Genomic DNA, 23,140 nt, shown 5'->3' on the forward strand with positions numbered 1-23,140 from the left:
TCAACAGTAACTCACTCCACATCGCCCCTGGAGGCGTGTGCGACGTGAAGGGATGTTAAGCAGAAATCAGAACCGCATCTCTGTTTATACCTACAAATGCGAGCATGCCAGACGCAGCATAGGTCGCCTCGCGTGTATGTCCGCAAATAGACACGGCGTATATCAAACTCAAATTTCATGCAAGTTGCTGCTGTTCAATCAAGCTTCGCTTGTGGTGTTTTTTTGGGACAAGTACCCAGCCAGCTTCAAGTCGTTTACAGTAGTTTGGATGGGTGTACCTCTTCATCACAATGCAGGAAACGAGTGCCGTTTCCGAGGCGCACACATAGATCTCGAAGACCGGGGTTTCGAGAGTATGGTTAGTTGGAAGCATGCATTTGACGAACTCAGATGTGACATACTGTAGCTGCTTGCAGCATTACTGTAGCATAAAGATTCTGTTAGAGGGACAAATCGGTTTTGAGATCACATTATCCCTCTGGTTGACTAGTTATTGGGTGACCGGAGTAGAATGTCTTACGCGCGTCGACCAGAGGTGAACATCTTCAGCGTCCGGTACTACATGTGTGCTGTGTAAGCAGAGCTCGACGTGGAACTTCAGGTCCTCGACCGTCTGAACCTTCGGCTAAGGCACGTCTCGGCGTGCCACGTGTGCTCCCCGTCTTTTCCGGCTCACGGACAAAGACGAGCTCATTGACGAGCCACCAAGAATACTCGGACTGCTTATTTGGGTCCAAGATTTGTGGAGAAGCTTGCTCCAAGCTTGTGGAGAGCCTGTCCAGACAAGCGAAAACGCAGGGAGCGCGCAGAACTCGGCATTCAGTGCTGCCACCGTCGCATCGGAAAGGGTGTCGCTGGAGACTTGATAGATGTGGGATTCGAATCAGTCCAACCACCACACATCCACACCGCTCGGCAGTTGCGTGATCGCCATATTGCTCTGGTTGGAGTGTCAAGCCAACAGAGGTATACCAAGAGGCTAGCCCGGTCAAACCCCGTGTGGCTGGGCATCAGCAGGAGTGTCGAAAGATGTGAATGGGTGAGCAGCCGGTGATGGATCTTCTCCGCGAAGCTTCCCCATGCTCCTCCATACGGCTGGACTCCATATCCTGCACTTGCACGACCTCTCTCCAACACCAAGATTGCAATTTCCGGAAGAGGGACTCTGGAGCCAAGGCATGGTCATCCGTGAAGGACTGTGGTAGTATATGAGCGCTGGCGTTCGCCCTGGGCACAAGTCTTCCGGCACGGCTGTGGTCACATCTCTTTCTCCAGGCACAGACACCTTGAATCAGCGAAAATGGTTGGCGGTGCTCCCATATCTGCGAACCCTCTCAAACTCGATGTGCGAAGCCATTCCAAATGTCTCGTCATCTGTGTGATTGCCACGTTGTCGACGTTCCAGTATGGTCTGGATTATGCACTTGTCGGTGGTTTCTTGTCCATGCCAGGCTTCCTGCAGGTCTTCGGCTACTACTCTGAAGACTTGGGGAGATGGAACATCGATCCGACGGTGCAGCAGCTCATTTCGTCGCTGATGACCATCGGCACGTTCCTCTCCTCGCTCATGGTCGGCCCGTTCAGCATGAAGTTCGGGAGGAGGCATGGGCTGTGGGCAGCAGCTCTGCTCAACTACGTCGCCACGGCCATCCAGCTGGGAACGACCAGCAAGGGAGCGCTGTACTTTTCTCGACTTCTTCTAGGTACGCTTCACGCATGACATCCCAATACATCTCGTGCTGACCGCCCCCAGGTATCTCCGTCGGCTGGTTCTTGACGTTCGCTCAGCTATATGTCCACGAAGCCGCCCCTGCTCATCTGCGCGGTATCGCATTTGCCGTGTACCAGGTCATGCTTTCTATTGGTTCGATTGTCGGTGCGTCGGTTGACTTCGGCACACACGACATGCCCGGCCGAGACGCATACCAGATCCCATTGGCGATTTTCTTCGTAGCGCCGACGCTCCAGTCTGTGCTCATGTACTTCTTCGCTCCTGAGTCTCCGAGATGGTTGATGACACAACGGAAGGAGGAGGCTGCAGAGGCATCACTACGGAAACTTCGAAACTCGAACATCGACGAGCTCGAGTTCCAGGCGGAACTGAACGAAATCCGACAGTCGACTCGTGAACAGCTGGAACAGAACAAGAAAGCCTTGTTCCTGGAGATGTGGCGTGGCACAAACTTGCGGAGAACACTGCTCTCTATCGCCGTCGTCTGCTTCCACTCCGCCAACGGGTAAGTGTCATTCCTGGTCCGTTGTCTCGAGTTCCTGACCTGACGACGACAACAGATCCAGCTGGGTGAATATCTACACCACGTACTTTTTGCAGATTGCTGGCGTCGAGAACGCCTTCGCATACTCGGTCATGGTCACCTGCATCGGTTTGATCGGTGTTCTTTTCAGCTTCAGCTTTGTGCGACTGGTCGACCGCCGCACGGTGATGTTGGTTGGCATCTTTGCATGTGGAATCTGTCAGCTGGTTCCGGCAATTGTTTGGACGAAGAGTCCGGGCACTGAGTCCACCGGCAAGATTGTCGTGGCATTCATCTCCTTGTTCACGTTCTTCTATGTCGCATATGGTAAGCACCTCTCCTGATTGGTCGAAGCCTTGTTCCCCTGAGTTCCAAGCCTCGCCGTCTGATTGGTCGACTCCCCCTCCTACACTTGGTCGAATATTGTCTCTCGACTTTGGTTGAAGCACAATCTAACTGGTTTTCTAGCTCCATATGCATGGCTCCTCGGAGGCGAGTACGTCAACAACCATCTCCGAGCCTTCACGTTCGGCCTGGCCACGGCAATGAACTTCCTGGGTAACTGGGCTGGTACTTTCAGCGCACCGTACTTCATCAATCCTGCCAAATTCAACTGGGGCCCTAAATATGGCTACATTTGGTTTGCGAGCAACATGGTCTGCGTGGTCTTCACGTGGTTCTTCCTACCTGAAACCCGAGACCGCACACTGGAAGAGATTCACGAGATGTTTGAGGCCCGGGTTCCGGCCAGGAAATTCAAGCATTACGTCTGCTCCAATGTCGAGAGTTATGCGGCTGAGGCGATGGGTAAGGAACTGGGTGAGCGAAAGACCAGCGAGGCTGCACATGTCGAGGAGATGCCCGACAGCAAAGCATGAATATAGTCGACGATGAGACGGGTTGAGCCTGGCACACAGACAGATCATTCGAGCCAGATACCCTAGGTGCAATCAAGACACCCTAGGTGCAATCAAGACACCCTAGGTGCAACCAAGACAAGAATCTAGTCGGCTGAGGTGCTCGCTTTGAATCAAGACGCTCAAGAAATACCCATACTCGCCGGTCGGCAGCCATTTATGCATATGTCTGTATAGATTTCCGGAGAAGATGTCGTTTGACATCCCTTCAGCCCCCTGCATGCTTCAACCTGGAAAGCACGAGGGTTGGCTCCGCGTGGGTGTGCATGGCCACGATGGTCCAGCGAGCCAGTTGCGAGGAACATGCGGAGATGACAATGATTCCGCCAATCAGATTTCACTCAAACCAGCCGCATTTCTCTACTACTTGTAGCCCCAGATTTTGCACAACACACACATATACACAAACCATTCAGTTGTACTTGTATGCAAGGTAGCTACTTGCCAGCGCCGTTGCCGGCTTCTTCATCCGCTCATTACCTCTCACACTGCTCCCACATTCCGTCGAGATGCCGCTAGACACGCTTTCGACGTACTCCCGGACCTTGCTCCGACAAGACGGCCGAAGATGGAACGAGCTGCGGCGCATCACCGCTTCGATCTCGACGCAACCCGCCAGCGACGGCTCAAGCTTATTGACCCTCGGAAACACGATGGTGCTATGCACTGTGGCCGGTCCAAGAGAAGGGTATGATTGAGCTCTACCAGGCCCGCCCTGCTCGTGGAGGAAGCTAACAACCAACGTCCCCTCCGCAGGCGTGGCCAGAGAGACAACAAAAATGCCCTCGTTGAGACCGACATCAACGTCGCCCCCTTTGCAACAATGGATCGCCGTCGCCGCGTCCGTGCGGACAAGCGCATTCAAGAACTCCAATCTACGATTTCCTCCGCATTCCAGTCGCACCTGTTTACACACCTCTACCCACGCTCTACCATCTCCGTCTCCTTACACGTGCTCAGCCTCGACGGAGGACTCCTCGTCGCTTGCCTCAACGCCACCAGTCTCGCACTCGTCGACGCCGGTGTCCCAATGCCGAGCATCCTCTCCGCCGTGACCTGCGGCGTCATCGTACCCACCGAAGATTCCAAAGCGAAACCCGAACCGTTGTTGGACCTGAACACGGCAGAGGAGCAAGAATTGGCATATCTCTCCATCGCGACTGTTTCTGGTGGCGAGGGTGCGGAAGACAAAGTCTCGGTTTTGATGATGGAGTCGAGAGTGGAGATCGTGACAGGTAGTGGGAAGATCGAGGCTATGCTGGCGACTGCTGTCGACGGGTGTAGAGAAGTGAGGCGGAAGATGGAGGATGTGGTTAGAAAGCATGGAGCGAAGGTTATGATGGGTCTGCGGTGACTGTCTGGACCGACATGCTGCACAAGCGACGTGAGCGGGTTCCAGCACGCGTGGTGCGGATGAGACGAAGGGTCTGGAGAGGAACAGCTTGGTCAAGAGGAGCCCACGACTGGACGAACTGGACGACACACTGGCAGTATCATGAGTGTGATGAATCACGAATAACCAGCTCCTCGCCCTATGGGTTGCCAATCTGGCGGCTGGCGGCTCACTGCGTGCGATTACGGCACTGGCTGCCCCCATCGATCGAAGCCAAAAAGTCGAAGTGGTTACATGCAGGTACCTTCAAAGGCTATTTCCGCTCAGGCCTCAGAAATGTGATATATGAGCGCTGTATCCTCGATACACTGGCGGCAACATGACGACAAAGTCCAAATACTGCGATACCACCTTTACTGCAGTGTCTACCCCTGCGGCTGTTGCCCCCTACCTTCCCAATTGTCGATGATGTCGACTAGGGTATCGGTCGCCTCATCCATCATTCGCTTCACTTCGTCCGACAGCTCTTCGCCATCATGTCCTCGACCCTGGATATGTTGCTTGACCCTCTCCATCGCCTGCTTCAGACGCTGATACTCCTCGTTGTTCTTGAGCCTTGACGGTGTGGTGGGCACGATAGGCGAGAACCGGGATGCCTGCGTATACGTCTCGAGTTGAGAGTCAGTCTGAAAAATCTCGATTCTGTCAAGGAGGGATTCATGTACCTCAGTCCTGCTTGGAGTGAAGACACTAGACGGCTGGTTGTTGGAGTTCGTACTAGCACTACTACCGCCTACGATGTCTTTGATATATGCAACGCTCGCCTTCACAACCTTGGTCATCGGGTTGTCTCTGGGCTCGCACTCGGGCACATCGTCGATGTATCGCTGGGGGATGAGCTGTTGCAATTCCTGGCGTGCCCCAATCTCAGCGTCGCGACGGAGCTGAGCATACTTCGCTGGGTTCGAAGACATATTGTTTGCAGCCAGAGAAAGATGGGAAAGCAGTTCACAAGGACTCGCGGTCCACCAGAGGTCGCGCTTGATGTATGGTCAGCTGAGATACAGAACCGGAGTGTTTCGAGTTGTCATCTACCCCGTTGTAGATGGATTCATACTCATCTACTTTGAGATCTTCAGCAGATCCGGAAGGCAGTTGCTGCTGGACTTTGCAGTCCTTCACGCATTCTGGTCATCTGGAGCTGATGTCACTGGACCCAAAGCCCTCTGTCAGGAGGCAGCGCGTATACTCGGGATGGGACCTTGTCTTCACAGCCTGTGGGCTTGTGTCGAGCAACGGAAGTGACATGCTCGTCAGACAGCCTTGTCATCCAGTTGTTGTTCATCAGCTCTGTTTGTCGTGGAGATAGTCGTGTCTTCACTGAGCTGGGGGCATGAAGGTTGGTCTGTTGGAAGTATCGGATTGTAACGTGCTGGAATTGGTACGGGCACAGGGTGTGCGTTACGACAGTCTTCTGGGAAAAAGAGCAGCCTGGTCGTTGAAGACGAGAAGCCTGAATGGTATTGTGCACGATGTTATATCTGTTCGCGGATCTGAGGTTTGTACACCACATCCCCTTGCACAGGTGCTGTTACCTTTGTCCTTCACACTGTTTGCGATGCTTGCGGAAGCTCTCAGCGCACAACCAATCAATCATACGAAACTCAGGTCTCTAATTCCAGCTCGCATGTCCAGATAGCAAAACGCAGGCTACATGTGAGCTCTACTGTCCAGCAAGTGTTTGTTCACCGCTATTGGTGGAAGTCCATCACCCAGTCCCTTTCTCCTCCTTGAAGTCCAATCAAAGACATATGCGAGCACATTCTTGGTTTGCTGTGCTCGTGGTGTGCAGTTGGCAGGCATCTTCTCTCTCAGCTTCTTCTTGCATCCGGCCATTTCCCGGATCCTTGAGTCTACGGCATATTTGGCAAAGTTTGTTTAGGGAATCAGGCTATTATACTCGCCACATGCCTACACCATACGGGGAACGACCAGCGGTACGCCAGGGGTGTTCCCGAACAGGAACGTGTGGTTCTTGGAACACAACACCAATGCGTAAAACCTGGGGCATTGGTTAGCTCGTGGCCACTGTTGATAGCATTATTGGTACCAGTGGGCATCTCCCGGGATAGTGCAGGCTATCGAGGAAAATGACCCGTGCCAAATACTTCTCCCGTTGATGGAGGGTATTAGTGAGTTCGTAGGCTTTTCTAGGCCTCAATCGCCCTGTGATAGCCTATCTGAGTAGCCCAACGAGCTTCCACTCCAGCACACAGGCTACTTGACTTCCTCAACGTGCTCTCTTTCAATGATCTCCACTGCCCCCTTTCTGTCCTCGGCGCCCGCAGCATCCTCCTCGCCAATATTGGTCTCCATCTTTTGCAGGATATCGTTCTTGACAGCATGCTTGCCGTCAAAGATGACCGACACTTCCTCGAGTGTGATTTTGCTGGTTTCCGGATACGTGAAGTAGACGACCACGATGGCGATGATGATGATAATGTTGATGATCAGGTAGTATTTCCAGCCGATATTCTTGAGCGCGACGGGGTTCTGGCGAGATATATGTTAGCATGGGAGACCATTCGTCGACAAGGGAAGAGACTTGCCAGGTAGTTGAATCCCGTGATGGTCGCTTGCACGAGCAAGTTCTGCGTGCAGATCAGTTTCGGGCGGATGTCGTAGCTCATGACTTCGACCGTATATCCCGTCAGAATTCCGTTCCATGTTGTGGCGTAAAATCTGGGGCATTTGGTTAGCTCGTGGCCACTGTTGATAGCATCATCCTGATAACCCATTCCACAATGGAAACGGTCTGGCAGAGGTAAGGATGACTCACGCGTTGAAGATGAAGATGAACGCAATCACGGCGGGGCCGGCGTTCTTGACACCATCAGAAACGTACAACGCACTGCAGATTGTCCATGGCAGGAAACCGCAGAAGAGCATGCCGCTGAGAGATGTTAAGAGCATCGGCCGACGACCAAACTTGTCGATCACGTAGGCCCCCCAAAACGCCCATCCCATGTTCCTGTTACTGTCAGCGATCACCCGTACGAAACGATTGAGACGTTCGGGCTGCCACTTACCACATCGTAAGGCAACCATTGATGATCGATTGGTGTCGTGGATTGGTGATGCCAATACCGCTCAAAATCAACACCAGATAGTATCCGATGATGGTCTGACCAGTAGCTTGACTGAGAATGGAGCACGAAACCACAATCCATGTGCGATGACGATTACCAGGGGTACGGACAAGGTCGAGCCAACTCCTGCTGCCGTGCTCCTTCTCGTAGGCGAGGGTCTGAACGATCTCGTTGTATTCGAAGGTCGCAAGGGGGTCGGCTTCGTTGCCGCCGCAGTGCCAGTCGACCAGCGTCTTGAACGCTTCTTCATTTCGACCTTTGGAGCAGAGCCATCTGGGTGATTCTGGGACAAACCACGTGAGCGAAACTGAGATCAGAGATGGGAACATCTGGATCAGCGACACGCTACGCCAACTCCAGTCGCTTTTGATCGAGAGCGTTCCGAGAGTGATCCACGCTGCAAGGGTGGCGCCGAAGTAGTACAAAGTGTTGAGGAGCGTTGATAGCTGGGCTCGATGAGTAGGGTGTGCCAGCTCGGAGACAAGCATTGGAGCAGCCGTATATTCGAAGCTCAGTCCCAGGCCAATAATGCAACGAGAAACTGCAAACATGGCTATTCCCTGGGCGAAGGACTGCAGGAAGACGCCGATGATGATGATGACCGCGCCCGCGATGATGATCAGCCTGCGGCCGACCTTCTCGACAAGCCACCACAAGAAGAACTGTGATATGACGCCGCCGAGCCCCTGTGTGCCATTGAAGATGCCGAGTTGAGCACCTGTCGGATGATGAAAGTAGGATTGCTTGTCGGTCGTCAATATCACAGAGCTCAAGTTTTCTGGGAGAACTCACCCAATATGTCAAGGTTTGCATGCCATTCATGATCGAGCCGTCAAGGCCATTCGTGGCTTGCACGATTAGAACCACACAGAGCCATCCATATAATCTCCTCAGGTGTTTGTACTTGTACCATGGCCTGTCTAGCAGCTTTTGGACGTTGATGGTGGTGTCTCCTCGCTTCGTCCCTATGTGAATCTGGTTCTCCTGCTGTGCCATTCTGCTTCTCTTGGGGATCTGTTGATCGCAAAACTACTTTGGCGTGAAGGCAGGATCTGTGCTCTGTGGAAGAACGCCTTCTTTTGTACACTTGGAACCTCCGAGCCCTTCAACAGACCATCTCTCCGCATTTTCAATTACCGTGTCCGGAGTGTGTCCGCCACCCCATGGGAGTATTTCCTCCGCGTAGTTGCATACGCTTGTGAGCAATATTTAGCCTAAAGAACTTGTCAGGCATGCCTGTAAGGGTTTGAGGTCATGCTCAGATGCTCGTAGCCTTTGCGTGTGAAGACGGCCAGGCAGTCCAGATGGCTTCCGCACGGAGATGCACGGAGATGGCCCGATGGAAAAACAAGCGAACCCATGGCGTTGGCAGCTAGTGGAGTCCGGCAAAGTCTGGGTAAAGAGCAAGTGACTGACGCTGGGTAAATAATTGCATCTAAGACAAGGTAGCTTCCATAAGAAGATGCGGCATTGGCACCCGCCGCCTGCAGCCGTTAATGGTCGGTACTTTTGACGGTGTCAAGGGCTTGGATAGAGAGAAGCATATGCTTCTCCAAACTGGGGATCTGGGGAAAATGCCCACCAGAAAGTCAACCTCCGCAAAATCCACCCCCACTGCGATATGGGAGGTCATCTCCCGGCAGGCAAACCTGGCGGCTATTGACATATAATAAGGCTAGTGCTGTGAGCCGTGCAGGAATCGGGGAATCCAACGGAAATATCAAAGCCTCAATTTAGCCTGAAGCTGATGGGAGCAGACCTGTTATCAGCTGTCGACAGCGTCGACGATGCTAGTCCACCCGAGCTCATTGCATTCTTCCACGGCCAATCATGGAGGTGGCAGGACGTTTGATTGCGATGCTGCGAGTCGCTAAAGGCGTTTCCGAATGATCTCTCGCTGTACCCATGCACTTGGACTTTGCAGTAGTACAAGCGACGCCCACGTGGCGAATGGTGCTGTTGTTTGCATAGTGCTCCAAGGCTCTATGTTTTCGTGGGTAGAAGAGAAGATCATCCTGCCAAGGCGTCTCGTGCCACTGCTTTTGCCGTGGCATGTGTGATTGCTGGGCTATGCTCCATCGAGAAGAGGAGCAGCAGACTGCCAGAATCGGCCCCAGCTGCCTTGTGCAACTCCGCTCACTGACTGGCCACGATCTCTGAGTGCTTACCAGACCTCAGGAAAGTGCCGAGGAGCCAGTAGTCAACCCATGCGACGCCGCATCGGCAAGGCTCGTGGTAAGCAGTGTGGTCCTGCCCAGCCGACCTGTCTTACCTCTCAAAAGTGATAGAGTGTCTGTGTATCTCGCGAGATCGAGCAACCTGGGGGTCCATCGGCGAACTCATGCAGCCGTGAGAATTTGACCTCATCGTGTAAGGGCAATGATCAGTTGGGCCTGGCGAGCACATTCAAACCTGTTCCCTGCTCCAAGGTACACAACATCTAGAGGGTCCATGAATTCAAGGTGATTGTTCCAGATGTTCGGGGGTTCTTGCTGCTTTGCCCATCGATATGCCACCACGAATTGCGCTAGGTGTGAGAGCAGGGCTTGTCCTCAAACCTCAAAATGGTCCGTCAGCGTGCGAGACCCGGAAGGTCTGAGAGATTCAGAAAGATTGATGCGAGCTTGCGTAGGCCGTGAGAGTATCAATATCTGTCGTATTGCTTGGGGTCAGCTGTTACAGCCGGCTACGGCCCTTCCTCCCAAGCGTCAGAGCAGTCTCTGTCATTACGGTCTCGGTGCGCTGCAGAGATCAAGTAACAGTCAAGGGCTTACAGTGACATGACTCACACACAGCCTCAAAGAAGTCAATGCCACCGTATGAGAGTAAATAGACAACTTCAGCGTCGTAGGCAAACACCGGGATTGTCCCTTTCAAGAGAAGGCGCGGAATGAGCGAACCTCATGTTGTCAGGGAGTGAGAACGTGTCGCTCATGGACAAGGACGCGCCTGTGTATCTGCATTCCTTGTTACTTCGGCGGGCTCTGAGGAGCCCTTCGATTCTGTCAAAGTAGGAGATATACACATAGTGGAAGTGGAAGTGGCTAAGGTAAGCGTTTTGACCTGAATTGAAGCCGAATCTGATTGGTCAAGCCATCTTTGACCTGCAACTCGGCGCAGGAGAAACGATCTCGACGTACTCCGTACTCTGTAGAAATTATCCCTCTATTCGCGGTGGACTTCACGGTCACACTGTTGTGACAGCGGCTTCCTCGATACCTCGTCCCTGATCTTGCCTTCTGATTCCGCACCGACTTAGCTCACGACGTTGCCATCAAGATGGATTTTGAAAGCCTGAAAAGCCAGGTCAGCAACCTGACCCTGTACGACATCAAGGCCGGGGTCCGAAAGGTCCAGAATGGTATGTCTGTTCATCAGGCGGTGAACGTGACGCTGACATGTATATAAAGTCGTGATGAATCTGACCGAGATGGAGGCCAAGGTACGTCCATCGCCCTAGATACTTCAATCCGCCATGTCCTCACTCTCCGAACAGGTGCGAGAAGCCACAAACGGCGATCCATGGGGAGCGTCGGCAACACTCATGCAGGAGATTGCTCAAGGCACACATAACTAGTCGGGTTCCCCGTTCCTGCCAGCACATTGCCTGTCTGACTGTGCCAGCCAACAACTCAACGAGATTATGCCCATGATCTACAAACGATTTACAGACAAAACCGCGGAGGAGTGGAGACAGATTTACAAGGTGCGACTATCCTGTCATGCGCAGGATTGCCTCAGCTCATCCGGAACAGGCCCTGCAACTGCTCGAATTCCTCTGCAAGAATGGCTCAGAGCGAGTTATCGACGATGCGCGATCACACCTCTCCCTCCTTCGGATGCTTCGACAATTCCACTACATCGATCAGAACGGCAAGGATCAGGGAGTGAACGTGCGAAACAGATCTGCTGAATTGGTCAAGCTATTAAGCGATGTTGATACTATTCGTGCAGAAAGGAAGAAGGCGCGCACCAACAAAAACAAATACGGCGGTGTGGAGGGGGGTATGGGCATGAGTGGTGGTTTCTCCAGCGGTAGCCGGTATGGTGGCTTTGGCAGCGAGACTGGTGGTTTCGGGGGTTATCAGGGCGAAGTCTATGGGGACGGCGGTGGGTTTGGCGGCAGAGAAACCGATTATTCAGGCACACAGCGGCGCGGTGACCAATTTGAGGAGTATGATGAGGGTGATGATGCCGAACCCACAAGACCAACCAGAGCAACTACGACCACACGGCCAGCACCGTCTGCAACAGCGAAGCGGGAACCACCCAAACCAAAAGAGCCGGAGCAAGATCTTTTTGATCTGATTGACGAACCTTCAACCACCCCCGCCGCTCCGTCCAGTGGGCTAGCAAAGCTAGGTAGTGCTGCGAACAACGACGACGACGACTTTGATGACTTCCAGTCTGCGACGAGTCCCGCAGCACAGCCGGCACCAAATCCCCTTGCAAGTCTAGTGCCGCCACCAACCACTTCCACTACGACATCGGCAACACAGTTTGCTGCTCCGAAACCTGTGGCCCCTGGCCAAGCGGCAGGTCTCAACAACATCTTCACGACCGCGTCTCCTGCTCCATCGGCTTCTTCCTCAATAATATCGCCATCGACATCGACCTTTTCTCCGCCACCTGTGCAGAAGCCTTCCCAGCCGGTTCAGCCTACCGCCTACAGGCCGACCGGACCGAACTATTTCACCTCCGTACCTGCATCGTCCGGTCCTCAAAGCACCTTCTCGTCTACTGCTTCTACTCCCATGAGTGGTGGCGCTACACCTTCTTATACGTCTTCTACCTCAATGGCATCATTGGGTAAACCAGCCTCGAAACCGGCTTCGAGCACTTCCGTCGATGCTTTTGGTAGCCTATGGAGTACTGCCAGCAACAAGGCCGGGGTCAAGAGTACGGCTGCTTCGCAGAAGGGACCAGATCTCGCGAGCATGGCCAAAGCGAAGAGTCAGGCAGGTATTTGGGGAGCCGCCTCAGCGGCGAGCTCGACTGCGCGACCCGGAGCAACAGCACCGACACCGACACCTGCATCGAGTCAGGGGAAGCCACTGGGAAATGGTTTGGATGACTTGCTTGGATGAATAGGTGTTATTGGTGCTCATTTCAACGAAGTCGATGTCACTTGCGCTGAGGACGCAAAAAAATACCCTGGTCCCTCATAGCACTCTGTTGCTTAGATTGTCAAGAGTGTTCAAGGGCTGTTCCGCTATCTCACTCTCGCGACAGGGGGAGCGGCCCGAGACATGTCTCCATGACGGCCTCGAATAGGACGCCATCTATTTGCAAGGTTCGTGAGATCTAGAGGCAGGCAATGCGAGCTGAGCCCGACAGCAAGTAAGATTGCCGGGTTCCAGGCGAACATTAGTCGTGCACTTTGCAACACAAGGAAATTGTTCTCCTCACAAGCCTCATCATCTGCAATGTTTGCGCTGGTCCTGCCGCCGTTCAAAAGCGCAGAAGATGACCTTGACATTTGTGTAAGAGGCAACCTCCAGGGGGACACCTGCACTCTTGCCCCAGTAATGTGTATGACGAGCATACTGCTTCAATCTGTTAGCTATATCATCGTTTCGTTTCCTCATCACTATCTCCTGATATTCTTAAAACATTCTCTCCTGGGCCCACCTATTTCAAACCCACATAAGTGCCTCAGATACGCGTCCCATTCAGACGATCACCCGGTTTGCCCATTTGGGCCAATGTCGTTCTAAGTTTTTTTGGAGCTTGAGTTCTCCAGACCGTTGTCCCTTCGTCATTGTGCATTGGCGGGACAGCTTGGTTGATCGTCCCTGTTGCAATCGATTACTGGCGGCTTCTGATCACCAATCATCGCCAGGGATGAATGGTGGGGTGAAGATGCTATCGTCCCCCCAGAGTCACAGAAAGCAGTCAAGCAGTTCGCCTTCGCCCACCCATTTGGTAATGTAAGTGGCTGCACGTTCGTCTCTCCATCATCCTGTTACCTTGCTCTTCCGCTTGTCATCTATCCCGTACTCTCCTTCATCAATGCTAACATGACCGAAAGACCTCCTCACAAGCGCTCCAAAAGCGCCAGAGTGCTCAACCTCCTCCGTAGCGACAACCTCCCAAAAGAGAGCGGTTCAGACACTGATCAGTCGCCGGTCACTACAACCACCTCCGCTACGGGGCCTTTCTCCGCCAACTCACCCTTGACTCCGGTCGATGGTCCTAGATTGAGTCCATTGTCGCCCACTGTCACCAGAACTTCACAATTGGTCATGGACTCGAGTGAATATTCACGGGAATCAGACACATCGCATCAAGTACAGGCAGTCCCCTCGGGCATTTCCGCCGACCAGTCCACGTCGATAGAAGATTCCGTTCGCACCTTTCGTGTATTTGAGGTGCTTCGTGGGAAGGACACTACGGCCATCGCGAAGGCAATTAAAGAATCCATACCCTCATCTACAAACCCTTTCCCCATCCCCGGCACCACGATCCTCCACCTGGCTATACAATGCGCCGAACCGTCAGTGGTGGAACAGGTGCTGAGAGAAGGGAAGGGCCTTGATGTGAATGCGCAGGACAAAGAAGGAAACACAGCTCTGCATCTCGCTGCACAGCTTGGTCGAACGCCTATTGTACGAGACCTGCTTGAGGTGCCTGATGTCAACGATGCCATCTCCAACAGACAGGGAAAGCTACCTATTGATCTAGCTCGAACACCAGAAATCTTCCAACAGCTGCAGCTGGCCCGTTCGATATTCCTTGATGAGAAGACTAAGGAGATACACGCCGCTTTGGCGCACAACGACTACAAAAAGTTCGAAGCCATCCTTGTCGAACCCCGAGTTGAAGCGACTCTCGATGTTAATGCGCTCGAGCTACCTACAGAGCCGGCTACTGTTCAGAGTGGAGGAACACTTCTCCACGAGGCTGCACGCAAAAAAGATATCCAGCTGGCACAGCTTTTACTGCTGCATGGCGCAGACCCCTTCCGCAGGGATCGCAAAGGAAGACTTCCACAACATGTGACACAAGATGACCGAACGAAAGCCATCTTGAAAAAGTCCCCGGCGGCTGCAGCAGCACAGCGTGGTATCCAGGAGAAGGCCATTCTCGGAAACAACCCTTCTCAGTCCAGGGTAGGGGCAGGTCCCGGTGACACAAGTAAAGACGCGAGAGAAATGAAAGGTTATCTCAAAAAGTGGACCAACTATACGAGCGGGTACAAGTTGCGTTGGTTCGTTCTCGAAGAAGGCGTCCTCAGCTACTACAAGCACCAGGATGACGCGGGTTCGGCCTGTCGCGGTGCCATCAACATGCGCATCGCGAAGCTTCACATGGATCCTCAGGACAAGACCAGGTTTGAGATCCATGGAAAGTCGTCGGTCAAGTACCATTTGAAGGCCAATCATGTCGTGGAAGCCAAGCGCTGGTTTTGGGCACTCAATAATGCCATTCAGTTCACCAAAGACGAGGCAAAGGAAGAGGAGAAACGGCGTACACTTGACCCCGAGAGCCTTCGCCATGCTAGGGGCGAGCTAGATCAACTCAGCGCAACGAGCAGCAAACCAAAGCAATCTACTCAATCACTCGGAGTGGGAGGCACGTCTTCCAAGATCAGCTTTCGCTCCGAAGCCGATGGCGGATCAGCCTACGACTCATATGACGCGAGCCTTCATGGCGACGAGCTTCAGAGAGTTCCTACTAGTGCTGTAACGGATATTCCTGGTGAAGAAGACGCGGATGGCGACGACGCTAGCAGTCGCGAAGTCCACCACCCGGGAAGTAAAGATGCCTTCAACATCACTGCGCAATCCGCCAAGCTACAGCTTGACCTCATCGCCCGGGTCTCCGATGCTTTGACCGCTCGCCAGTCCTCTGATCCTGCCACGCCTTTGTCGGACCCAGATGTAACTCAGGCGCTCCAAACCTATCAAACAGCAGTGAACAGCTTGAACGGCCTGGTGGCAGATCTGTTGAAGATTTCCCGTGACAGGGACGCATATTGGCAATATCGTCTCGATAGAGACGCAGATGCTCGGCGAATGTGGGAGGAAAGTATGGCAAAGATCGCTTACGAACACGAGGACCTCAAGAAATCGATCGCTGAATCAGAGGACAAGCGTAAGCGGACGAAACGTGCCTTAAAGGAAGCCCTCGAGGGCCAATCAGTACCAGCCAGTCGTCCGGCCTCTATGCTTCAGCCAGAGTCGCCAGAGCGTATCCAGTTCGCAGAAGCAGTCGATGACCAAGTGCATCTTCGACCAGAAGCCAATATTCAAGCAAGATCACGGCGGAAGTCCGTCACTAGGGATGGCAATAGGAGAAAATCCATCATTGCACAGTACACAAATCTCTCGGATTCAGAGTCCGGAGACGATGAAGAGTTTTTCGACGCCATCGACGAAGGCAAGGTCGAGGTTGTCGAGCCGCCACTTCTCAGCCCTCCACCCGTGCAGATACCGACAAGTGAAGAACAGGAAAAAGAGCCGTTTGGGGATGAACGGGCATTGAAGCAAATGGAAATAGAGCCATCATATGCAGGGTACGAACAGGGCATCCGGAAGAGGCTGAAGATGGACGCCGATAATAGGCCCAAGATTTCCCTTTGGGGCATTCTCAAGTCTATGATAGGCAAAGACATGACCAAGATGACTCTGCCGGTGTCCTTCAACGAGCCGACCTCGCTCTTACAACGCGTCGCGGAAGACATGGAATATGCAGATCTCCTCGACATTGCAGCAGATCGCCCCGATGCCACCGAGCGCTTGGTCTACGTCGCTGCATTCGCTGCGTCGGAATATGCCAGTACAATCGGTCGTGTCGCGAAACCTTTCAATCCTCTGTTAGGTGAGACATACGAATATGTCCGTCCAGACAAAGGATATCGATTCTTCATCGAACAAGTGAGCCATCATCCTCCGATCGGTGCAGCCTATGCCGAGTCTGCGCGCTGGGACTATTGGGGCGAATCAGCCGTCAAATCCAAATTCTACGGCAGGTCGTTTGATATAAACCCTCTGGGTACTTGGTTCTTACGATTACGCCCATCTAATGGCGGTCCTCCGGAACTGTATACCTGGAAGAAAGTCACGAGTTCTGTGGTCGGCATTATCACTGGCAACCCTACCGTCGACAACTATGGCACGATGGAGATCAAGAATTGGACTAGCGGCGAAGTCTGCGTGCTCGAGTTCAAACAGCGAGGTTGGAAGGCTAGTTCGGCCTACCAAGTGTTTGGAAAAGTGATGGGCGTAGATGGGGTCACGAAATGGAGCATTGGCGGCCGGTGGAACGACAAGATTTACGCCCGTGTTACAGAGGGATTCGAGGATGAAGCCGTTGGGGAAGGCAGAGTGCATAGCTCTGGAAAGGGAAGCCAGGATAAACAACAGGCCTTCTTGGTTTGGGAGGCACATCAACGTCCGCAGGGCATCCCATTCAACTTGACCCCCTTCGTTGTGACATTGAATGACGTCAACGACACACTGCGCCCTCACCTTCCCCCAACCGACACCCGTCTTCGGCCCGACCAGCGCGCGATGGAGGATGGTGCGTATGATTTTGCCGCGACAGAGAAGAATCGCGTGGAAGAGAAGCAGCGGGCTGCGCGTAGGAAACGAGAAGCAGCTGGCGAAGAGTGGAAGCCCAAGTGGTTCGAGAAGAAAGTCGAGCCCATCACGGGAGAAAGTTATTGGGAAACCAACGGACTGTATTGGAAGAAGAGGGCTGAGAAAGATTGGAATGTCTGCGATGATATCTTCTAGGTGGAGAGCCACGAGGATGCTTCTTCTCGAGAAGAAGGTCCGCGTTCGAGGACAATTGACAGAGACAAGGAATCCTAAAGCCATGGGGTCACGATTGCAATTTGTGATTGGCGGACGCTGAGCGTGAGACAACCAAGAGAAAAGTGATAGTAACGATCATCGACTGAGATGAAGTCGACGACTACAGTATACATTACGGAGCTAGATGACTCGATACCTTCCCGCCCAGTAGCTCGTCAAGTGGGTACGTTTTCTGCTCTTTTGAAATGCGAACGGAGCATCCTGCCATAGGCCATGGGTGTACGAAGCCGAAGGAACCTCCAATGAGTCTCTCTGGTCGGCTCTGCGTTAGTCATTCCCTATGCAGCAGTTATTCCTCTGTTAGGGATCCCAGTCTGCCTGGCTGGATGTCGAACTGGGACAACGGTCTGTCTCATCTATTGGGCAGCCATGGCTACGGCCCCCAGCGCGTATGATCATTTCTGCAGCTGCTTTGGGCAGGTATTCCCCCTCCAAACCCCTTAGTAACCACCGACCGACTCGACCACTTCCGTGAGTATATAGGCAGTATCGTGCCGGGCCGTCCACCGACGGTCGAAACCCTCTCCAGCTCTAGCTTCCCGCTCGTCATCATGGTCGCTGAGAAGGACGTGCAGACGATCAAGAAGGAGCTGGCAAACGACAGCAGAGATGTCGCCGATTTGTGGAACGACGCTCTCCGGAAGTACAAGGGCATTGTTGGCGAGGGTCTGCAGCCCAAGTTCACCAGCGTCGACGCCATGGTGGAATTCGGCACCCACGAGATGGAAAACTTCCACCAGTTCCGCCACAACCAGAAGAAGGTCGACAAGCTCCGCAGTCTGTTCATGGCAAATCTGGGTTACATCCAGCAAGGGGCTCAACAGTTGATTGCCGCTGCCACTCCTGCCTTCCCGCCGGCAGCGGCCATAGGAACAGCTCTTACATACATGCTCAGTGTTTGTGCTTGACACGTTCCATCTCAGCGACCGAGATTTCTTTCTAACCTTGGCGATAGGCGTGCAAGCAAGTCTCTGCAGATTACGATGTGGTCACGGCATTCTTCGAAGACATGAATGCATTTCTCCAACGGATCACGATCCTGGAATCACGGTTACCAAGGTATCCCGCCTACCGTAACTGCCTGATGGATGTGTTCACTTCGGTGCTGGAGATGTGCGGCTTCGCCACCAAGTACATTGAGCTGGGTCGATTCAGTCAGCCGTCCTGATGTCCCAGAGAACAAATTTGTGGTTAGTGTCTGACTTGTCGACTCCACGCAGAGAAATGGATCTTGAACATGGTTCGCGGCGAGGATGGTGATTTGGGAGGTGCCCGAAAGAAGATGGACACATCTCTGTCTCGCCTCCAGTCTGCGACCGAGTACGCCATCCTCGGCAACACCGAAGAGTTGCAGCGCATGAACTCAGACCTCCAGCAAAACCAGGACATGCAGACCAGGATGATGGAAGACCAGATGCGCATGCTTGAGGACGTGATGCGGAGTCAGGACTCTGTCCGCTCTGACCTGCAAAACATCCAGAAGCTTCTGGTCATGTTCGAAGAGCGACGACGAGAGGACACACCCAAACAGCGGGTCGCCACCAAGGCATCTGGTCAAAACAAGCAGCCACCCACGTCGAATCAGGTCCGCAGCTTCTTCGAGGAGACGCTCAACCCGGCTCACGAATACCACAACATCAATGAATCCTTCATTGCTGATACGTGCACCTGGATCTTCGAAGAGCCGCTGTGGCAGAGCTGGCTCGCCCAGGAGCAAGGCAAAGAAAGTCCGCGGACAATCGCATTGCTAGGGCCGGCCGGCTCGGGCAAGAGTCATCTTGCGGTGAACATCTACGATCAGCTTGCCAGCGTCGCTGAGAAGGACACCACGACGAATACCTGCGTCGCCCACTTCTACTTCCGGGAGACAACCAAAGACCTCAACGAATTGTACAAAGCAGTCAATTGGACCGTCATCCAAATTGCCGAACAGAACGCCGTCCTTTGCGAGAAGATCTGCGCCGAGCTACAGCGAGATGACCTTGAAATAGATAGCTGGGATTGGGAAGATGTCTGGAGCAAACTGGTGCAGCCCTGCTTCACCCCACCCATGAAAGCGCGTCTCTGTGTTGTATGGGACGGTTTGGACGAGCTTCCGCAGATGGAGCAGCAGAACTTGACCGATCTCCTGACTTTGATAAAGGACACGGCTGACTTGAACGTCATGTTCGTTTGCACAAGCAGGGAAATGCTAAAAGACCTCCTGAGCAAGGCTGGTGCCCGATTCCTCGAGGTGACCAAGGAGAAGCAGCTGCCTGATCTCAAGGCCCTCATTTGGCAGCATCTGAACAACGACAGCGGGCTTCGCAAGTTCAGCAAGTACGTGAAGCAGAGGATCTCGAGCACGCTGGAGGACAAGGCTGACGGTAAGTGATTTCGGGTGTCACAAGGAGAACTTGCACTGACAGTCCCAGGGATGCTGTACGCGGAAAATTTGCTCCGCCAGTTCAACATCTTCGGCCGAGAACCTCTTGTTCTCAAAGCACTGGAAGAGCATATGCCCGAAGGCTTGGACGGGCTCTACCTCAACATGGTCGCCGACTTGCAACACCACACTCCAGAGGATGAACTGCACGCCATGAAGATTCTGTTGTGCTGGATGGCTTATTCGTACCGTCCATTGACCCTAGCCGAATGCCTGTCCATCCTGGAAATCACATCTGAGACCTCGTTCGACCTGGAGCGGGAACTCCAGGGCAGACAGCTGGCAAGATTCCTTCGACTGGGCGACCTCGAAGAACGAATGACCGGTGCGGCAGCCGAAGATGTCAAAATAAGCCTCCAAAACCAGAACAAGTCTGACGCCCCCTTCAACGACGGCAACTTGCCGTTGAAGTTTCAGGAACGTTCCATGGCCGGCTTCTTCCGTGGCGGTAACACGGGACTAAGGACCCTCGGCAAGGACGGCCATCGCGAGATATTCATCGTCTGCTCCGATATCGTCTGTGGGCGGAAGCCCAACGCCCATGCAGCCCTGCGTCAGTATGCGGCTAGATACGCGATGCTCCATCTCAGCTGGACGTCGATGAAAGACGACACGGAGCATGACAGGATCCGAGGCTTGGATGCAGTGGGAAACTTGATGAGCAATGAGACCCACGCTGCCATGGCCTTGGAGGCTCTCGGCGTGGACTACAAGGAGATCAACCAAGACTTTGCAAGTGGTCTGCTGATGAAGGACATGGCTTATGTGGCGAGGATGGCGGTCGCGCTCTCTGGCAAAGTGAGCCCAAGCACCTCGCAATGGGCAGCTAGTGTTTCCGCAGATGTTCACGTTGCGTTCGAACCTCTTGCGAGAGGACACGTTGCGAACTGGTTCCGGGCCGCGGATGCAAAGGCCGCCTTGCGCTCGTTCAGGTTCGCACGCAGCGCCATCGACATGGTACGTCCCAAAATTCTTCATGTTGCAGTGTGAGCGCGTGATTTCGTGAAAGTGAACTTACCTCGACGTGATCACCGATGATGGCCATCCCAACCCTTCACTATAATCAATACTGTCTTTGCCGAGGGCTACACGCTCTTCAATCGCTGCTGGGAAGTGTTCGCCACGGCTAGTTATGCTCTACAAGTCGTTCGGATTCCATGGGTCCGAGACTGAGTATCGCCACGAATCTGAAGCGATACCAGTGGATCGATCATCGCTCTGACCCTGGAGTGGCTTCTCCCTACCCGACTCTTACGTCTTCCCCATCACACTGCCCTGATCGATGGAGCTGCCGACCGCGTATTCTGGTTTGTTCGTTACTCGAATGACTAACTCGATTCTTATATCTTAAAGAAGGACAACGTTGATGCCAGCCACCCAGACAACTCCGAACCGGACAGTGACGACGACGAAGACGCTTACGATGAGCAAACGGACTATACCACCAAGCAGATCCTCGCCGTCTTCAACTGCTACGAGGACATCCCAAAGGACGCCAACGCCTACCTTGTCGTGGCCATGTCACTTGAGAACTCCGGCCACCATACCCCAGCATTGACCTATGGCATTCGGGCGTTGAAAATGTGCGTAGATCCTGTTCTGCGGTTCCGGATATTTGACCTGCTGGCCACAATCTACCTCCACAAGAAGGAAAAAGCAATCGCCTATGAAACGATACGCAAGGCTTTCTCCGACCATCCCTTGCTACCACCAAAGCTGCTCCGTGCTGGGCTCATCACTCGCGCGAAAGCCGAAGTGGCGGTCGGGAAGAAGGACGAGGCAATCGCATCATACGAAGAAGCTCGGCTGGCGGATCCCGAGGAGCCGTTGCAAGGGTTCAACCTCAAATACGCGTTCAGGGCGTGTCTGGCGAAGAAGGACGACGCCATGCTTGTGGAGCTGGTGAAGAGCTGGAAGCCCATGGAGCGTCTTGCCTGGATGACTTGGGATCTCGACCAGTCTGGAAACGACGACCACGAGGAGCTCCGAAGAGCCGCCGCCCGAGCCGGGCAACAAGAGTACGTGTACCAGGCGTACGACGAGGTCCTCAAGCTGCTCGACAATGTAGATGCGGCTGCTCCCATCCGCTACCACCTCGCGGTCACACACTGTGCAGTAGGACTAAACGTCGAGGCAGCCAAAGCCTTGATCCACGAAACCCTGGACACGAGTTCGAGCGGGAGTCCGTTCGCGCTGACCAACGAGGATCCAGCGTATACATTGGTCTGCGCCGTCCTCCTCCTGAGCGAGCTCATTTACGAGCAGTATCGCACAACTTCCGACCCGTCGGTCAAAGCCCAGCTGTACACCGAGATCAAAGGCCTCACCCAAAAACCGCTCGCCCGGTCAATCGCATCCCTCAAATCCGAGCTGACGCACCATTCCCTCACAATCGCGCGCATGTCGCGGAAGATGGCCACAGCTGCAGAGTTTCAACATCTCATGCAGAACGCTTTCGACGTCTGCTATGACGCTTTGACCGACAATGTGGGATGGAATGACTTCCACAACCTGAACGAGCTTGCAGCCGTCATTTCCAGCCTAGAGGGACTCGAGAAGGAGGCACAGATTCTCCTGTCAGCTCAGTTCTCCAAGCTGGATCCATCCGTCAAGGACGACCCGAGTTCTGATCCGGATGATCAGACCGACAAGGCGAACGGCGTCGAGTCGGAAGGAGAAGACGAGCACGAAGAGGACCAGGACGAAAGTGAGAGCGAAGATGATGATGATGATGATGACGACGACGACAACGACGACAACGACGACTACCCGCTCCCAACGGATGAAGGCGACCTCGCCGACGCTTGGGTCGAGTGCAGTGGAGAATGCGTGCCGGCCAAAAAGTGGCGTGCGTGGAAAGGGCGGCCCATGTACTTTTGCACGACATGCTGGAACGTCTTTCTGTGCGAGGACTGTCACCGCAAACGCCAAGGATACAATCGCCAAGGGGGCGACACGGCGTGTAGGGCCAATGTCGGCAGCGTATATTGCGGGACGAACCACAGATATATCACACCGATCCAGGGGTGGAAAGGCATCAAGGATGGCGTGATGATTATCCAGGGTCAGGCCGGTGAGAAGCCAACAAGTATAAAGTTCAGGGACTGGTTGGAGGAGTTGAAAACCGTCAAGTGGAAACAGGCGTGGGAGCGGTTCTGGTTAAAGGAGGATTGATACAGATGAGCTCGAGATGTCGGACGAAGAGATCCTGGGAATAGTGAATGTTGAACAAGGGCTTAG

General features: G+C 53.7%; 7 protein-coding genes across 7 annotated transcripts; 5 read left to right on the forward strand and 2 right to left on the reverse strand.

The window, feature by feature from the left end:
- Positions 1–1,300: 1,300 nt before the first annotated feature.
- On the forward strand, positions 1,301–3,133 carry G647_09759 (uncharacterized protein; the record flags this gene model as incomplete). Its single annotated transcript, XM_008725752.1, has 4 exons — positions 1,301–1,703; positions 1,754–2,237; positions 2,293–2,582; positions 2,724–3,133. The coding sequence occupies 4 exons, from the start codon at positions 1,301–1,303 to the stop codon at positions 3,131–3,133; spliced, it is 1,587 nt and encodes a 528-aa protein (XP_008723974.1).
- A 548-nt stretch (positions 3,134–3,681) lies between these two features.
- G647_09760 (uncharacterized protein) lies at positions 3,682–4,526 on the forward strand (the record flags this gene model as incomplete). Its single annotated transcript, XM_008725753.1, has 2 exons — positions 3,682–3,860; positions 3,929–4,526. The coding sequence occupies 2 exons, from the start codon at positions 3,682–3,684 to the stop codon at positions 4,524–4,526; spliced, it is 777 nt and encodes a 258-aa protein (XP_008723975.1).
- A 404-nt stretch (positions 4,527–4,930) lies between these two features.
- Positions 4,931–5,479, reverse strand: G647_09761 (uncharacterized protein; the record flags this gene model as incomplete). Its single annotated transcript, XM_008725754.1, has 1 exon — positions 4,931–5,479. One exon carries the CDS (start codon positions 5,477–5,479, stop codon positions 4,931–4,933), a length of 549 nt encoding a protein of 182 aa, XP_008723976.1.
- A 1,303-nt stretch (positions 5,480–6,782) lies between these two features.
- G647_09762 (uncharacterized protein) lies at positions 6,783–8,650 on the reverse strand (the record flags this gene model as incomplete). The annotated part of the gene is made up of 5 exons (XM_008725755.1): positions 6,783–7,058; positions 7,088–7,247; positions 7,345–7,536; positions 7,595–8,397; positions 8,447–8,650. 5 exons carry the CDS (start codon positions 8,648–8,650, stop codon positions 6,783–6,785), a joined length of 1,635 nt encoding a protein of 544 aa, XP_008723977.1.
- A 2,283-nt stretch (positions 8,651–10,933) lies between these two features.
- Positions 10,934–12,741, forward strand: G647_09763 (uncharacterized protein; the record flags this gene model as incomplete). Its single annotated transcript, XM_008725756.1, has 5 exons — positions 10,934–11,015; positions 11,065–11,096; positions 11,151–11,230; positions 11,279–11,360; positions 11,410–12,741. 5 exons carry the CDS (start codon positions 10,934–10,936, stop codon positions 12,739–12,741), a joined length of 1,608 nt encoding a protein of 535 aa, XP_008723978.1.
- Positions 12,742–13,674: 933 nt separating this feature from the next.
- Positions 13,675–17,394, forward strand: G647_09764 (uncharacterized protein; the record flags this gene model as incomplete). The annotated part of the gene is made up of 1 exon (XM_008725757.1): positions 13,675–17,394. The coding sequence occupies one exon, from the start codon at positions 13,675–13,677 to the stop codon at positions 17,392–17,394; it is 3,720 nt and encodes a 1,239-aa protein (XP_008723979.1).
- A 632-nt stretch (positions 17,395–18,026) lies between these two features.
- On the forward strand, positions 18,027–23,074 carry G647_09765 (uncharacterized protein; the record flags this gene model as incomplete). The annotated part of the gene is made up of 5 exons (XM_008725758.1): positions 18,027–18,371; positions 18,431–18,629; positions 18,696–19,841; positions 19,890–20,878; positions 21,257–23,074. 5 exons carry the CDS (start codon positions 18,027–18,029, stop codon positions 23,072–23,074), a joined length of 4,497 nt encoding a protein of 1,498 aa, XP_008723980.1.
- Positions 23,075–23,140: the final 66 nt, after the last annotated feature.

This window comes from Cladophialophora carrionii (assembly GCF_000365165.1).
Source record: "Cladophialophora carrionii CBS 160.54 unplaced genomic scaffold supercont1.11, whole genome shotgun sequence".
Taxonomy (NCBI): Eukaryota; Fungi; Ascomycota; class Eurotiomycetes; order Chaetothyriales; family Herpotrichiellaceae; genus Cladophialophora; species Cladophialophora carrionii.